The sequence below is a fragment of the Pristis pectinata genome, chromosome 13 (genome assembly GCF_009764475.1).
Source record: "Pristis pectinata isolate sPriPec2 chromosome 13, sPriPec2.1.pri, whole genome shotgun sequence".
NCBI classification, from domain to species: Eukaryota; Metazoa; Chordata; class Chondrichthyes; order Rhinopristiformes; family Pristidae; genus Pristis; species Pristis pectinata.
The window spans coordinates 17,894,027-17,913,235 of NC_067417.1; the positions used below are offsets into that span (position 1 = coordinate 17,894,027).

The 19,209-nt window shown below is 39.4% G+C and overlaps 1 protein-coding gene across 1 annotated transcript in view; it reads right to left on the reverse strand.

Moving 5' to 3' along the window:
• Positions 1–452: 452 nt before the first annotated feature.
• plcg2 (phospholipase C, gamma 2) overlaps positions 453–19,209 on the reverse strand; it is a 155,199-nt gene continuing 136,442 nt past the window's right edge. The window contains 9 exon segments of the mRNA XM_052028688.1: positions 453–628; positions 747–973; positions 3,785–3,873; positions 7,248–7,421; positions 8,709–8,829; positions 10,297–10,421; positions 15,154–15,369; positions 17,059–17,164; positions 18,980–19,140. Of these exon segments, the coding sequence (XP_051884648.1) occupies positions 523–628; positions 747–973; positions 3,785–3,873; positions 7,248–7,421; positions 8,709–8,829; positions 10,297–10,421; positions 15,154–15,369; positions 17,059–17,164; positions 18,980–19,140 (1,325 nt within the window). The 3' untranslated portion in view covers positions 453–522.

A 19,209-nucleotide genomic window follows, 5' to 3' on the forward strand; every position in this document is an offset into this window, starting at 1 on the left:
AATTTGAACACCTTAAGTCAGAGGAAAGAATATCGTATCCTACTCTGAGCAGTTAGTAACTTTTAAACTAATTTTAGGTGACCAATAAATACAGTTTCACATGCTCACAGCCTACTTGCTTGTAAGATGTGGTATCTCTTAAAAGTATCATTTGTGTTCTTCCGTTGCAGGATGGAAATGTTTCAAGGACAAGTTTGCACTTTTGAATCTACCCAATGAGCACCTCTCTCCCACTTTATGGAATTCGATGTTATGTGGATTGGACAAAAGTGACAAACCATGTGCCAATATAAATATAAGCAGTATGTTGTTCCATTATTTGATAAATTCAGGAGTTTTGGTGTTGGGTGGGTTTGAGGTAGATATCAAGTGTAGCAATGGGGTTGATTTTTAACTTTTGGGAACCCAATCTGCACAGTGTCCTGGATAGTCACCTTTAAACTTACCTCAAATGCCTGCAGAACTGACCAGTGAATTCAGGCAGCAGTTTGAATAGTTGGGATTCTCACAAAATAAAAGGAGCTACCAGATGAAGTAGGTAGACACCCTGGGCAGACAGCAGTTGGCACCTTTCCAAATGGTGGAAGGATGCCTCACTGGGATTAATGGGGATGAGACTGTTCCTGACCTGTTAATGCAGGATGCAATAAGTTAAAACTGCCAGTGATAACTTTTGAAATCTGTGAAATATCTCTTTCATTTTTCTTCCCAGGGATGCTCAATGATTAGAGGTTTTGCATACATACCTCCTCTTTGGAACTTCTGGCAGTTGTTCCCTCTGACCTCCGCTCCTGCCAACTGGCAATGTGTTGGAATCGTATAACATTGGATCACATGTTTGCCTCTGACGGGGTGCACTGGTACTATATAATCCTTCTAATGTCCGTTGCCTAACTGGGGCAGTATCATATAACCCTTCAACAGGCCGCTGCCGTAACTGCTGACGCGAGGAATAAAGTTCTTCTTCACCTACCTGCAATGATTGATGAGAGAAATTAGTGTTAATCTAGCTAAATGTTGCATGATACACTTTCAAGGCTGTGATAATGGGACACTAGAACTGCATAAATAACCCTATCCCATCAGTCTAAATCTTAGTAGAATGTCAGAATCTCAGTTGCATGGATCATTTCTCGCCTTGCAAATTTTATAAACTCCTAAATTCAAGCCAGACTTAAAAAGTGAGATTTATTGCTAATTGGATGACACTGTAAAAGATAAATTCACTTTCTTGTGTTAAATTCACTGTGATTGTTCACTTATATGAGAAGACAGACATAATCACTGTATAGTTTTACTTTAATCTGACTGGCTTTTGACAGAAAAAGAAAAAAAACATCTAAATGGTGAGAGATTGCAGAGCTCTGAGACACACTGGGATCTCAGTGTTCTAGTGCACGATTCATAAAGGACTAGTGATAAAGAAAGTGAACAGAATGTTATTATTCATTGCAAGGGGAATTGAATACAGAAATAGGGAGGCGATGCTTCATTTACATAGGGTATTGATGTCTCCACATCTGGAGCACTTTGTACAGTATTGTTCTCTTTATTAAAGGATGTTAATGGTGTTATAAGCAATTCAGAGGTTTACTAGATTAATACCTGGAACGCATAAGTTGTTTTGTGAGGGAAGTTTGGACAGGCTAGGCTTGTAGTTGAGAGAGTTTAGAAAAGTGAGAGATGACATGATTGAAACATATAGGGTACTGAGGGGTCTTGATAGAATGAATATGAAGACGATGTTTTCTCTTGTATACGACCTAGAACTAGTGGACATTGTTAAAAAAAATAAGGTGACACTCATTTAAAGCAGAAGTAAAACAAACATTTTTCTCAAGAGTCATGTCTTTTGCATTCTCTTGCTCGAAGGGCAGTGGTAACACTCTTTGAATATTTTCAAGACAGAGGTAGATAGATCCTACCTCTGACAGGTAAGAAACAAGGGGGTGAAAGGTTTCTTGTGGTAGGCAGGAATGCAACATTGAGCTTACAACCATATCATCCAAGACCTTAACGAATGGTTGAGGGGTCAAGCAAGACTACTGCAGCTCCTAACTTGATTGTTATTTATGTATGCTTGTATGGAGAAGGCAGCTCCATCCTTAATAATGGTGGAGCCTGGAGTGCAAGTGCTGAGCAATTGCAGCCATCTTCAGCCAGATATGCTGCCTGGATGATCCATCTTGGGTTTCCTACTGGCATCCCACCATCAAGGGACCAGTAATCAGCCCATGTGATATCAAGTATGTCAGGTTTTGTACCTAAATATCATAATTGATCAGGCAGGTGAAATTTCATAACATTATGCAAAATACCCAGAGTAAATCAGTCTCAGAGAATAACAACAGTAGGAAAGCTATTAATATGGTAACCATGTTTAATGTGGATTTGCAGTCACTGAAGAATGTCTTTTGCTCATTTGTGTCTTCGTCAATTTATTCACTTTTTTTGCACAAAATTAGTTATATTATTTTGCATCATGAAATCTTTGAAAAGTGCAAGTTTTCCATCAGAACTTCATCTTTCTTACTGTTACAGATTAGGTTACTATTGGTGAATGTCCCTTTAAGATATAGCATAGTGTGTGTGTGTGTGTGTGTGTGTGTGGTTACGACAACAGAAGATAAAGGACGTAATGATGTTTTTGGAGCAGTCAGTCTGAGTCAGAGGAGAAGAGAGAGAGAGAGGCAGGCCAGCCTGCTAGTCTCTTATCGATGGATGAAAAACAATAACTGTGTCTGTCACTACAATCCACGTATGGATTTTTGGAGTAATCCGGTGGAGTCCACTTTGTCGTTAACCTGTAGAGGGAAACAGGTATTTGTGTGAACGGCCACATCTCGGATGTCTTTCGGGGTGGCAGATACTTCGGAACGAAGCAGTGGGGTTTACTTTGTTGTTGACCTGTAGAAGGAAACAGGTATTTGTGTGGATGGCCACGATTCGAGAGCCTTTCGGGGTGAGGAAGATGCGGTGGAGTGGTCACTGCTGAGTAAACACTGAGGTGTCGTTTGGGTTCCAAAGTGGAACATCAGTCTTCAGTCAACGGTGGTGGTTGAAGAAGCCTTTGCTCACGTTTCACCTTATGGCTTACTGAACTGAACTTTGAGAACCATTCCTGGACTTGGAGTTTGGGAATTTGCTACACACACACTTCGAGTTTAGTTTTTACCCCAAAAATGTTTAAGATCTAACATTTTTACTTCTAACATTCTAACATTTTTACTTTTATTTTTCTTAATATCATAAGTAGTTATTAATAAAATAGTTTTTAATACTTATACATGACTCAGTGTGTTTCTTTTGTTGCTGGTTTGTAACACCATCCAACAATATTTCTCATGTATAAAACTCTGGGAAGACTGAGCACACTGACTGGTTACTTTGTAGGGGTTGGGGGATTTACAGAGAAGGAAAAACATAACCACAACAAAGACTAACTGGACTTTCATACCATTGAAATTAATACAAATTTGTCATTCTATGAAGGCCACACAACCTGCATCTCCCACTAGTGAGGATGAAAATCTATTCTTTGATCCCCTTCACTTCCTGCCATTTTCCTTCGTCACAGAAACCACACTTAAAAAGGATTTGAAATGCTGCAGAATGAACTAAGGTTGTGAAGGATGCTAGGCAAAAGCAAGTTCTTTCTTATCTGGTCGTCTGACCTGGAAAATGCATAAATATATTTGTGTTCTTAGCAATAAATGCTTCAAACACCAGGTTAAGGCTTGCACCCATTAAAAAAATTAGAGTTATGAAGATAAACATCATTTACCCCTAAATGGTTCACTTCACACTGGATTAGAAGAGCTGCTAATTCAATATCTTCATTGTAACCATTTTTAAGAGGAACAGATCTGTAACCTGGAGAAAAATGGAAAATAAGCAGTTATCACACATTTGAACTTCTGAACATTGAAGTTTACACAACAATAGCTTTTCAATTACACTGCCAAACTGATTTCATATCTAAATTCTTTGGAAACTTGTTCAGGTGCATGCAATGGAAGCACAAGGTCGTATTCCAGATCCTGGAAATTTTTATATATTTTTCACATTAAATTATTTAAAGGGTGATGATTGGGTGAATTTGAAATCAAACTCTTCTGCCTGTTTTACAAAAAGAATGATACATTTGTGGTAAAATAACAGTGTACACTCATGTCTCGGAGGTAGCTGTGGATATTGAGGGGAGATGGCCATTTGGTTTCCCACAATGCTGCTATCTGCCTCAACGATCCACACATAATTTTGAGATACTAATGCATGTGGATTTTTAGTCTTATATTCTGTGTTACACTACTTCCACCAACAGCACCAATAATGATGCAAGTTCTGGATCAAAGGGAGCCTGGGTTGTCTATGGGAATTATACTTCTGGGGAGAACATAGTTGGAATCTGAAGAACAAAACTGTGAATGTAAATTACTGGGCTTAGCTCTGGTGATGATGTTAGAATATGTACAGGATGACTTAGAATTGGCTAGCTAACCCATCTCAGACAATGGTGTTGTTGTGAGTTTGGAGTCACATGTAGGCCAGACCAGGGAAGGATAGCATATTTCCTTACTTGAAGGGTATTAGTAAGAAGTTAAGTCACCATTACTGGTGACTAGTTTTTAAAAAATTCCATAGTTATGTAATTAACTGAATTTCAATCCCCTAGTTGATAGGGTGGTACAGTATTTAAACTCATGTTCAAACTCTACCATGGATCATTAATCCAGTCATCTGGATTACCAGCCCAGTGACATAATCACTATGTTACCATACCTTAGTGACTACTGTCACAGGGGACTGTTAATTAAATGCATTACTAATCATTCATTTGCTGAGTATATATAATAAAGATAAATAAACCTTATTAAAGACTTGATAAATATGATTTGATTTTCCATTCTTGTATTACTAACAATAGATTTTTTATATTTAGTCCTAAAAACGTGCAGATTTTTCATAGCTTATCTTATGCTAAAGATTCTGTTCACTGAATTAAATATATATTCACCATACTGGAGGGAGTGGTAAGACGTGTGTGCATCTTCAAAATTAAATGGTAATATTGCAAACATTAACTCACATATAGAAAATCAAAACAACTTTAACTGTCTGTGGAGGTTTGTTCCTCATTAGAATTAAAGCATTACTAAATTCAGTGCTGCTCCTTATAATGTAGAAGATACATTAGAACTAACTCAGATCATATATGTATGTGTGTCCCTAATATCAGAAGAAACATTTCAATGATAAATTACCCAGATATCTGGAGGTGAGGGGTTTATTGATAAAGAAATTTAAAGATCATTTTTCTTGTACACCAAACTAAGAGTGTGTGTGTATTTTTGTGAGGCTGTGTGTGGGAGTGGGTTAGGGTGCATGGGGCAGATTGGTCCTCGAGGTACCCTGTAGTAGTGGAGGCTCTATTGTTTCCATGAAACTATGTCCTCCCACTGATGCTGCATATGTTTAAAGTTCAGAGCTGGGGGAGGTTCAGCCGAACACATTTACAGCCAGTACACATTCTTCAGAAGGTCAGAGGCCAAGGGATCCAAGGAAGCTTGGCTGTGTGGATTAGGAATTGGCTTGCATGTAGAAAGCAGAGGGTTGTGGTGGAAGGAGTGCCCTCGGATTGGAAGGCAGTGACTAGTGGTGTCCCGCAGGGATCGGTTCTGGGACCTCTACTTTTTGTGATATTTATAGATGACTTAGATGAGGGGGTGGAGGGCTGGGTTAGTAAGTTTGCGGACGACACTAAGATAGGCGGTGTTGTGGATAGTGTGGAGGGCTGTCGGAGCTTACAGAGGGATATTGATAGGATGCAGAGCTGGGCTGACAAGTGGCAGATGGAGTTCAATCCGGAGAAGTGTGAGGTGGTACACTTTGGAAGGACAAACTCCAGGGCAGAGTACAGGGTAAACGGCAAGGTACTTGGCAGTGTGGAGGAGCAGAGGGATCTGGGGGTTCATATTCACAGTTCTTTGAAAGTTGCCTCACAGGTGGAAAGAGCAGTTAAGAAGGCCAATGGGATGTTGGCTTTCATAAGTCGCAGGATTGAGTTTAAGAGCCGCGAGGTTATGATGCAGCTTTACAAAACTCTAGTTAGGCCACATTTAGAGTACTGTGTTCAGTTCTGGTCGCCTCATTATAGGAAGGATGTGGAGGCATTGGAGAGGGTGCAGAGGAGATTTACCAGGATGCTGCCTGGATTGGAGGGTATTGAATATGAGGAGAGGCTTAAGGTGCTAGGGCTTTATTCACTGGAAAGGAGGAGGATGAGAGGAGACATGATAGAGGTATACAAAATATTGAGAGGAATAGATAGAGTAGACAGTCAGCGCCTCCTTCCCAGGGCACCAGTGCTCAAGACGAGAGGTCATGGCTTTAAGGTTATGGGTGGGAGGTTCAGGGGAGATGTCAGAGGGAGGTTTTTCACCCAGAGAGTGGTTGGTGCATGGAATGCACTACCTGGGGTGGTGGTGGAGGCAGATACATTGAACAGGTTCAAGAGCTTGTTGGATAGGCATATGGAGGAACGTGAGATAGAGGGATATGCGGGAGGAAGGGGTTAGGTAGTGTGAGGGTGGTCTGATGGACGGCACGACACGGTGGGCCGAAGGGCCTGTTTTGTGCTGTATGGTTCTATGGTTCAGCAGTACATACTAACAAGATTTAGCAGTAAATCATATTCATGTATAAATTTATAAATCTATGCACAGGAAACACAGGGAAAATTTTCATAGAAATTAAAAAACTGTAGTTGCTGGAAATCTAAAAAAAACAAAATTGCTGGCAACACTCAAAGGGTCAAGCAACATCTGTGGAAGGAGAAACAAAGTTAATGCTTCAGGGCGAGGACCTGGCAAAATGTCTTTGACCTGAAATGTTACTCTGTTTCTCCTTCCACAGATGCTGCCTGACCTGCTGAGTGTTTCCAACATTTTCTGTTTTGATGAGGGGAGAATTATGTCTTTGGTCACTAGTGTTAAACATGTTTGAGAGTAATGGCCACCTGTTGTACTTTCCTGCACACATTTGGATCCATGATTAAAGGGCAATTATCCAAGAATCTTGGAGCACACACGGGAAGGTTTTGGCTTCTAGAAATTAATTACATGTTCTCCATCCCCATTTTTCAGCCGAAGATGAACTCAACAGGTCTTTGCCTTTGTATCTAGCTAAACATATTTATGCTGCTTAACATATCTGTTTCCACTGTGTTTTTGATCTGTCAAACTAACCAGATTTGATTCCTTTGATGGGGAAAGTGGCATGAGCTAAAAAGTTTGGGTCGCTGAACATGTCCTCTTCGTACACAACAAATCGGAGAAAAGCTAAAGAGGGATCTTGGATGATAAATTCCTTATCTAGCTCTTCAGTTCCTCCTAACCAAACTGGATTCAGGCCATTATCATCTGGAATACAAAGCAAATAATTTAAATCGTTTGAGATTCACAAGATTCTTTCGTCACAATATAAAATATTCCTACCTCTTCTATATACTGGAGTATTAATTTCAAATATTTGAACATTAAAAGGACACAAATAAAACACAATAAATTAACAATAAAATAATGTTGTGTAACGCATTGCTCTGTTGTCCACCAATTTTACCTCTGCCTTTTACCATGATGCAAATCTGTGCTGTTGGGAACTTCATATTCACTTCTGCCTATTACTACCTATATTTTTATATCACAACCAGGATGTTCATACAATTGTATATCATTTTATTGTCGGCTTCTGACTGACCTGCTGTGCATTTCTCCTTTTGCATCCTTACCATTAAGAAGAATTGTATCCAAGCCAACTTGGTAAAGACAGAATTTGATGCAGTATAAAAAAATATAAAGAGCTGGAGTTTCCAGTCCATGCTTAGCTGATCTGGCTCTAGCTGAGCTCTGAGCTGCAGTTACGAGTGCAGCAAGCCGCAAGCACACTGGTGATTGGGAGGAGGTTGCCGTATGACTCCTGATGAAAGACTGATGTATAAAGACAATGGAGCTGTGTGCAGAGGACAGGTGGTTTTGATTCTGCAATGATGCCACTGCAGCTGAATCATACATACACAGCCACGGATAGGTTCAAGAAGCCAATTGAATGAAGTACTGGAAAGCTGCCACTGCCAAAAAATATGAGTACCTGGGGAATATCAGGCATATTTTTAAAAAGTCAGGACTAGCTTAACTTGTATGTTTCTGAAGTCTTTTTATTTGGGACATACTTTAACAAATAAATGAGGAAAGAACACAAAACTTCAGTTCTTCAGTGTGTTTATTACTGAAACAATATCCACATAACCACATAGTGGGACAACTAGTCGAGTCGCAGCCTCAGGGGGTGCCAGGGACCTGGTTCAACCTTGCCCTCAGGTGCTGTTGGTGTGGACTTTGCACATTCTCCTTGTGACCAAGTGTGGGTGCTCCATTTTCCTCCCACATTCCAGGTTGCAGGTTGGTAGGTTAATTAGCCATTGTAAATTGCTCCTCGTGTGCACATGAGTGGTATAAAAATGTGGAGGGAGTTGATCAGAATGGGGGGGGGGGAGGTGGTGGAGAGGGCAGAACAAAAAGATTAGTGTAAATTGGTGGTTGACAGTAGACACAGACTCGATGGGCTGAAGGGGCTGTTTCTCTCTGTCATTCTGTAAGTAATATATACAGTAAGTGGACTTGTGTGCACGCACACACACGCAAACTTACTTATCACCACTGTCTTGAACTTCTTGTTTTCATTTTCATTCTCAGGCCCACACAGTTCCACTTCTACAAAAGGACAAACTATACTCCTACCAGGTTTGGGTAAATGACGGGCACCAAGAAGCTGCAAAGTTAATGAGAACAGTAAATATAAGAATATTCAGCAAGTATCTAAGCTAATTATAAAAGCAGGATATGCCACAAAGATACAGAACTATTTGTTAACTCTTTGCCAAGAATCATATAGAACCTTCCCATGACTTTTCTCATACAGACTGCAGCCAATATTTTGAACTGAGATAAGGTACTTGAATACATGTCACACTCTGTTACTTCAACTTATCATGTAATCCGATGATACTGGCAAAGGATGCAGGAATGCTCTGCTTTGGCACTGCTGTGAAAACGCAAATATGCAGGATTGTAATGGTCATGGGATCAAAAGAGAAAATCTGGGCACTGTGCACATGAAGAACTCTCTCTAGGGCAAAAAAATTATTGTTAGAACCAAGCATTATTACTAAGTTGGAATTTATGTGATACTACTTGTAAACCTTGTGGCATTACCTTGAAACATTCCATAACTGATATAATACAACAGCGTGTATCTGTGTGTGGGGTTATTTGTCCCTTTCATCCGTCATCCCTCTGCCCACTATATTGGCTCTCAGTCTAGGAAAGCCTCTATCTTAAAGTTCTCATTCTTGTGTTCAAATCCCTCCTTGGCCCTCTCTGTCTCTGCAATCTCCATTTTGGAAATGCCCTAACAATTCTTTCTTCCTTCAAATCTTGCCTAATTTCTTCCGCTTTAACACTGGTGATCAAGCCTTCATCTGCCCAGGCATAAACTCTGGGATTTGCTTCCTAAACACCTTCAACCAAACTTCCGGTGTATCCCCACAGTTCCTATGAAGTGCTCTGGAATATTTGCTAAATTAAATGTTCTATTCAAACCTACAGTTCTGTTATTGCTGACACAAAGTTTCAATTGATAAGTAAATGAAAACCTCAAACTTTGTGCAGTGAATTCTGATCATTGGAAAGTTTTGGTTTGAAGCTATAGTTCAGACATATACAACAACTCCCATTTATGTTAGACTTTCAAAGTAGTAAGAGCATCCTAAAGGACTTGATGGGAACTTAATCAAATCAAGAAAGGATGCCAATCTACACAAGGAGAATCAGAGCAGAATTAAAATTTTAGGCACAGAGGTAGGTTTTAGAGAGCTTTTTAAAATGGAAAGAAAGCCAGATAGATAGCATGTAAACACTGTTTAGTATTTACAACAAAATACCATATGATATCCACTGTGTGATGTTTATAGTGTAGTAACTGTGGTAAGAAGTACAAAAATCAGTTGACTGAATAAGACTGAATAAAAAGATTAAATTTACCTGAACAATTTTAGGTGTAAGAAGAAAAATGTTTTTTTTGTTGTTCAGATTTCAATAACCAAAATTACTTGGCAGTCACTCTTAAAACTAAGAGGATAAGTTTTACAACCATTCTCTCCTATCACAATGCCTTTATTTCATAAGTATTGTTAATGTAAAACAAATAACACAATACATATAGAATTAACTTCCTTACTTTTATTTTAATGGAATATGGTCGGTGTTTATTTGGATTGTCACTCCTCAGAGATTCAGGCTGTAGCAGATATCCAGTTTTTCCATTCATACTAAACAAAGCTTGATTCAGCTGCATTGACCTATCTGTAAAAAAATTTAAAGGACATGTTAGGGCAATTTCAGATACAATGAATTCAGTACATCTCTGAAACACTGCATGCAGTCTCTGTTTACTCAAAATTAAGTATGATGCTCCTCAACAAATAAAACAATCAGCTTTGAGCCACAGGTGTAGAATATATGTGCAAAACACCTCACAAAACATGGAACAGGAAAATTCCTATCAATAGCATATGTCATACCTAATTTTTATTCACGTTTAACATTGTGATTAAGCTGATTAATCGAGAAAAATGCCTTAAAACATAAGTTTAAACATTTCCCACAGATTTTGTTTGTATTACGTCCATTCAGTAGTGGCTGGTCTCCAATCTTGGACCTCCTTGCCAATGGGACAAGACTCTGCTCTGCCAAGACCACGTAGTAGCCGCTGTGCAATAGCCATTCCAAATTCAATGAAATCACATACAGGGATCTTCCACTCTTCAAAATGAAATTTGGAATCCGGCATGTCAGGACCTCCATGGACAACCTCATTAACAACAGATCTGAACATCATACAACTATCATAGCCCAGGAAATCATAAACTATGAGGTCACCACTGCTACCTTGAGTATGGCATGAACAAGCTGGGCAAGGCCAGCTTAAGGAACAAGCTGACTGGTATACTTTCATCCAGAAGCGCAAACCCCAAGAAGAATGTTGACTTCGCAGGCTTACTTTACCATAAAGAATGAGGTGATCTGGCTTCTAAGGGATAGATTACTTCTGTGGGATAATTAAATGCATCAATAAGCTTTGGTTTAATCTATTACAGAATCAGCACATTAGCAACCCTGGGTGTAATGAATTCTCTCCTAGCCTTGAGAAATCCATGACCTGAGTCCACTGGGAGTCATGCTGATCCTCCTGAGCAGTTTCACCATGAGGTTAGAAAGGATGTGAACCCCTGGAAAGGTAGGATTGGCAGAGAAGGACGAGGGAAAGCTAACTCCAATGGAAACCACCTCCTGACAAAATGCATGTCACAACCAATACCCTGTTTAGTCAAATAAGCATCATGTACTTCACTGCTTCAACATCCTCAATACAGGCATCGGTGGCTCATCATCCAAGCAAGGGACTGCAAGAATGTCCACATCAGCCATGCCACAACAGAAGTCAACAACTGTTGGACTGCACACCAACTAATCCTTTCTGTCACCTTCATCAATCTGACCCCAAATAGAAACATGGTCAGAGGTCATTGCTGAGGAATTCAAAGACACCACAAAGGATATTCTACCTAACACCCCACAGCATCCTGATGAGTCCCAACCTACAGGTGCCTTGGTGTGTCAATAATGCTTGCTCTGTCCTGAAGCCCACCAGAATGAGCATTAGTTTTAGAATCAGAGAAAATTTATGATGTAGGAGGCCATTCGGCCCATTCTGCCCATGTTGGTTGAAAAACTACTATACAGGAACTAGACACAGCTACACAGCCTAATCCCAACTCCTAGCATTAGTTCTTCCTTTGCTCCTTTACTCTGTACCACAATACACTGTCCATCACATCTTTGGCACAAGAGTTGGAAAGGCCATCCAGCAGTTGATGGCTTCTGGAACGTTGTTACCCTCCACCTCTACTTACTCTAAGCTCAGACATCAATTTACAGTGTACAGACCTTCTTGCTTTTGTGCACAGTTAGAGCCGAGATCCAAACCCACATTGATTCCTTCACTGAAGTATCCATGGAGATGCGTCCAATGCTTAACACACAGAAGCCATCAGTTCTTCATCAACCTGCCTTGATGGCACAACATTGCCTACTATACCTGTGCACCAATCATGACATAACACTGGTCAAGATAGATTACTTCTTATATCTTAGGAGCTACCTCTCAGTGAGGGTGATCACCGATGACTAAATTCACCAACATCTCCAGTCCACCAGCACAATCTGTGGATGACTAGTTTGACTGAAAATTAAGACCTCAAACCTGGCATCATGGTCTTCCATACATCCCTGTCCTGTTTATCTCAGAGACATGGGCAACTTACAGCAGGTACCTCAAAGCATGGGAGAAGTACCATTGGTGCTTTGAGAAAGTTGCCTCCAAAAATACTCCAAATCCATAGTCTCAATAAGCAAACCAGTATCAGTTTCTGCTCCTGGGCCAACATCCCCAGCATCAAGATCATGCTCAACAGCTCTGATGAGGGGTGATGTGCATATTGTTTACATGCCTGACACTGGGCTCCCAAAGTATGTACTCTATTCTAAGCTCATCAGGGAAATCATTTATAGGAGAAAAGAGAAAATGTTTCAAGGATTCTTTGTCAGGTGCTCTGTATTCTTTGTAAAAGAATTTACAACCGTACAATAAAGATTATCATGTTATCATTTACCACTGACAAATTGACAAGGCTTTAAATAATTTTACCCAAGGACAGAGGCTCCACCTAAAGGTGTCTGTGAGCAAAGACTTAGTTTCTGATATTTAAACAAAATTGATTAAACAAATCTAAAACCTTCACCGTATGTGATGGACCACTGCAGAATCATTAATTTTCATCTCATATGAAATATTATGTGGAACTGAAAGATCAATACATCATCATAGCTATGAATCGGGCATTTCTTAACTTTGATGGTCTCTAATTTTTGTGCACACACTCTATAATTACTTTTTTTCATAATTACTCCATAACTCCATGATTACTTTTTTTCAAAAATACATAGCTTTTCTCAATTTGCAACAACCTTTGCTAAGTAGTCAACTGAAAGGTAATGAAAGGACATGGAGATGGGGTAAAAATGTGGAGCTGGACTGGAAGAGGTAGGCTTAATGGATTCAACAGCCTGGTGCCTAAATTTCTTATTTTCTTAACCTTATTCTTAAAAATGTAATTATGGCAGCAGAAGTCATGGCCAATGGATTTTATCAACTGAATTAATTTTTATTAATTCTGAGGTTTATTCTGAGGAAATTCTGTCCTAAGTCATTTACATTGATCTTATGCCGGAAGTCGTGATTAAGCTGGAGAGGCTGCAGAAAAGATTCACAAGGATGTTGCCTAGATTGGGAAGGCTTGAGTTATAAGGAATGACTGGGTAGACTGGGTCTGTTTTCCCTGGAGCAAAAGAGGCTAGAAGTGACACGGTAGAAGTGTATAAAATTATGAGATGCATAGATAGGGTAGAGAACCAGAGTCTGCTTCCCACTGTAAGGGTGTCTAAACCTACAGGGCATAGGTGTAAGGTGAGAGAGAGGAGGTTTAAAAGGGAGCTGGGTGGTAAATGTTTCACACAAAAAGTGCTTGGTATCTGAAATGGGCTGCTGGAGGAGGTGGTGGGGGCAGGAACAGTTAACAACTTTTAAGAGGCATCTGGACAGGTACTTGAATGAGCAGGGCATACAGGGATATGGAATTAACATAGGCAGGTGGGATGAGTATAGTATGATGGGTGACATAGACACAGTGGGCCGAAGGGCCTGTTTCGATGCAGTACAGCTCTCAGATTAGACTTCAACATGACATGCATAATATGATCTAATAATGCTTTGATAATTTCAAACTTTAATTTTCATAAGGGTGGCGCAGTGACGCAGCAAGTAGTGCAGCTGCCTCGCAGCTGTAGGGATGTGGGTTCAATTCTAACCACGGGTGTGTCTATGCAGAGTTTGCACATTCTCTCTGTGATCTTGTGGGTTTCCTCTGGGTGTTCCAGTTTCCTCCCACACCCCAAGACATGCTGGCGGGTTAGCTGACTAAGTTACCCTTTCATGTAGATTAATGGCAAAAAGAATCAAAGTCAAAATAAATTGCAGGGGTGCAGAGAAGATAGGAAGGGGAAAGGGACTAATAGGATTAGTTCCTTTGGAGCTGCCGTGGACAAAATAGGCCAAACGACCTGCTTTTGTGATAAGAACATCAATATTAATACTTATTGTTGTGATTATACTTTTAAAATGAAATTTTAAAATTACCCTAAAAGTGCAGAGGAGATTTACCAGGATGCTGCCTGGATTGGAGAGCATGCCTTATGAGGATAGGTTGAGTGACTATCCTTTGGAGAAAAGGAAGACGAGAGGTGACTTGATATCGGTGTACAAGATGATAAGAGGCATAGACAGTCAGAGACTTTTTCCCAGGGTGACAATGGCTAACATGAGGGGACATAATTTTAAGGTGATTGGAGGAAGATATAAGGGGGATGTCAGGGGTACGTTTTTTTTTTACACAGAGAGTGGTGGGTGCATGGAATGCACTTCCGGCAGAGGTTGTGGGGCGGATACATTATGGACATTTAAGAGACTCTTAGATAGACACATGAATGATAGAGAAATGGGGGGCGATGTGGGAGGGAAGGGTTAGATAGCTCTTACAGCAGGATAAAATGTCAGCACAACATTGTGGGCTGAAGGGCCTGTACTGTGCTGTAATTTTCTACGTTCTACATTTGAATGTTCTTGGATCAAGAAGGACATTTTATAAATGTTTATTTTCCTGCTATGTGAAGGGAACCAATAGAGAAAATGACCATTTAACTGCTCTTTCCTTCAACCTAAATTACTTACAGTAATGAACACTAGTTCAGCCCAAGCTCTTACAATCACAGGTAAACCCAAGAGATGGTCAGGAACTCTTGGCTTGCATTGCTGTCATCCATTCTTAATGCACATTCAAAACTACTTGCATACACATTCTATGAAGGGTAGCAGTACAATTCAGAAATTCAATAAGTCATTATGAAAAATATAATGTACCTGGCGTTTGGAAATTTAGAGCTGCCATTTGGGATCCATGTTGCCATAGCAAAATTGGGTCGTAATTGGAAGATTCAATACGTTGGCCTTTGGGGTAGATTCTGGAAAGTTGTTTACGGTTGTATTCCCGAAACTCTTTGGATTTTTGTTTGAGGATAGCTTCTGCCTTGTTTTCTGCAAATGATCTTATTTCTTTGTAATCAATGCTGTCTTTCGCTAAAAAGAACAGATTGCACTTGTGAGTAACCAGTTACATTTGTTTCTTTCCCCTAGTAATTTCTTACCAGCCCTATAGTTAATAAGGCAAGTGCATGAGTTACAGGATGAGCAAAACTTCCCATTTCGACAGGGATGCAGAAAGACCAGTGTGAATGGAAAGCAAAATCAAGTGAGGTGCATTGGTGTGTGTGGAGGTGAGATATGGTCAGTTGTACATCTCAGCTGAGACTATATGTCACAAAGAATGAGGTGGATAACTTATGTAGGATGGCAAGATAAAGACAGATGAAATGTTAATACTGAAAATTGTAAAGTATCATAGAAGGAAGGAAATACATACCAGACGTAAATTGTAACAATGAAATAGCCGAGAATAAAGCTGAAAGAAACCAAGGAATTGATGTTAAGTATGCACAGTAACAACTAGCAAAGGTAACTGCAGGTTGTACCACATGGCCAAACTAACAGATGAAAGGAGATAATGGTGTGATGGACACTGCGTGTACCGAAAACTGTGCTAAAAAATTGATTGTTAAAACAAAGGAGAAATGCAACTCCTGGAAGTGCAGAGAAGAACCATAAAGTTAGTCTCCAGTGTCATAAATCTGAATGGTGAAGAAGGACTAGAGAAGCATAAACTTCTCCATTTAGAAGGCAAGCATTAAGGAAATGATCTTATAAAGGTAGAGAGGATTGTCAATGGTGTAGAAAACATTAACCTGGAATATTACTTCAAATCTAACTGTAGCAGTAAAATTAAGCAACATAGGTTTAAAGTTGTAAAACGTTTGTATAGATATCAGAAGGCAACTCCTTGCAGGTGTGTGACCAACATGTGGTGTACAATTCCAGACGCATCTTGGCAGCTAAAATCTCTGAAGCATTTAGTGAACAAATCGATGCAACCATAGAGTGGGTGGATGAACAATTTTTTTCACATCCATAGTTACTGTGATCTTACTTTCACGCAAATCAAGTCGAGTCAAGTAAAGTTTATTGTCATGTGCACAAATACGGTGAGGTACTGGTACAATGAAAAACTTGCTTGTAGCAACATCACTGGCATGTAAGTACAGGCAACACATAGAATATAAGTTACACGTGGGCAATGTGGGAAGGAAGGGTTAGATAGATCTTAGAACACGATAAAATGTCAGCACAACATTCTGGGCCAAAGGGCCTGTTCTGTGCTGTTGTGTTCTGAAAAGACTGCAAAAACAAGGCATCAGTGTGAAAAAGATATAATCAGAGACAAATCCATGCTAGTGCAAGAGACCAGTCCATTGCTGAGGTAAGGTGAGCAAAGAATATCCTACACGGTCAGATTGGATGTTACTCTCCCTTTTAATATTTTTTAGCCCTTACTACAAAGTCAGGAAGCCATTGTTTGAATCTCATTATTAAAGATATCAGGAACTGAATCAGAGTGAGACTTGAACATGCATCCATGCCCAGCTGGAGCAAGATACACTATTTCAGTAGCACCCAGTGATCTGTCACTACTAGTCTGGATTTAAGTACTAATATCATTATAACGTTTTCTGTACAACTTAAACAATGTTATCATTTCTGTTGTGTTGTTATTAGGAAACGGAAATATCAGGTGAATAATTCTGATAGGAAAGATTATTCTATTTCTACATGAAGGGCGAAGTCAGCTAAGTCGTGGTACTATTAAAAAATTACCAGTTGGAAAAAAATCTTTGCACTTTGCTGGCCTGCAGTACACAACTAAATCAGACAATTCTTTGGCAATCTGTTGCTTCCTCTCCATTTCATTTCGATTCTCCTCCTGTTGAAACAGAGCTCAAATCAGGTTTTGTACCATTCAGGAGAAAATTAATATTTCATCATTAACGAATTTCACACATGAATCTATTCATCCATGAATCAGGAGCAGAAATAGAAGCAGGAAGCCATCCAATAAAATCCACTTCTACCTCATCTCCAATTTCCCTCAGTTCCTTTAACATCCAAAATCTATCAATCTCTGTCTTGATTAAAGTCAAGAACTGCCTATTCAAAGCCCTCTGGATGTGATAATTCCAAAGATCTACAACTACTTTATGTAAAAAATATTTTCCCTCCTTATTTGCGACTGTGACTTGTAGTTCTGGCGGTCCAGGGAAACATTCTCCTCATATTTATCCTATCAAGCCCTGAAGAATGGTACACGTTTCAACCAGTTATTCTTCTAAATTCCAGGGAATATAGGCCTTATCCATTCCGTCTGTCCACTTAGGGCAATTCCATCATCCCAGTAATGTCCAGGGATCTGTGCTGTATTTTACTTCTCTTTTGATCATCCCATTCCACAGGTTGTGACTAACAAATATTAATCCCATTCCTTTTGCAGAGATTAACTTTTAATGTTTTAACAAGTATTACTTGCAATCAAAGCAAGGTAGAGGGGAATTTATATCCAGCATGGCCACAGAAGCTTTTTATTTTTCCAGATTGTACCTTTTTCCTCTGTATAGTGATACTTATGTTTACCAAAAAAAATTCTTTGCTTTGGAACTGTTCAAGTTTTGAATTCAGAACAACAATGTAAAGGAGGAAAGAGAATTTAGTGCATTGCCTGTTGTTTTGTACATATACATAAAAATAATCCTTCACATAACCAAGAACCATATTATATCCATATTTCCTTACAAAATAGGAGGCCATTTCAGTTCATCCATCCTAGATCACAAAACAATTCCATTCCCCACTAATCTTCCCTGTAACCTATTCTCCCCAAGTTCCATCCCCCAAGATTTCATCTCTCACCTGCATACAATGGGCAATCTATAGTAGCCAAATAACCTACAAACTTGGGAAAATCGGAGCATGCAGGGGAAACCCAGATGGTCAGAAAAAGAAGGTGCAAACTCCTCACACCAGAGACCAGGATTGCACAAGCCACATGCGGCATTGCTCTGCTGCCCATTAACGGAATGGAAAAAGGATATCCAAAATACTATTTTAAATTAAATTCCAATATTAATTTAGCACAGATAATAGGAAATATTGCATCTTTTCAGATGGCCATAATATATTCCTTAACTGTAATTATCACAAGATCCTTCAATCAACTGGCTCAACACTTCTAGGCTAAGGAAGTCTGTCAGGATTCCCACTTGGTTTACAATGTTGAAGAGTTTGCCAACAGTCATTATTCATATTTACACATTAAGTATTTTCATTGGGTGAGGAGAGGAAGATAAAACACCACTGTGAAACAAGAGTACAATGATCTAAGATGCCCCATCGTCTGAAGTTGTTCTGCAACAAATGGTAAAACTGTATCCATAGAGTTTCACTTCCACATCTGTGAAGATTTATTTTGGTTAGAAAATTAGATAAATTAGAAATGCTTTAGGAGTAGGGGAAAATAGTCACTGATAAGCTTGTACATGGTTACCAGAGGAATTCCTAGCTTCACAGTGGACAGAAATTGCTGTTTTTAATTTATCTGTAATAATTCAACCCAAATGGGCAAATGCAGTAAATTAATCAATGTTATTAATAAACTAGACTAAAGTTAGAACTCATTTTCAGTGGACAGGTATACTTTATTTACAGTTTGCTTTACTTTTAAATAAGTCTTTGGGCAGAGACATACCTGTACGTATATCTTCTGAGAACATTGTACCACTTCATGGTACCATGAAAACAAATCTTCCAGCGATTCTGTAGCAATATCCAGGGACGATGCATCCACAGGTACTTTAGGTTGAATAGTGAACACGAAAGCCATCTCATGCAACCCATTTGTCTGCTTAACTGTTTTCAAAGTAAGTATACTTTTAGTGTGCTTTTGCATGTGTGAACTCTAACAATCAGAACAAGTGA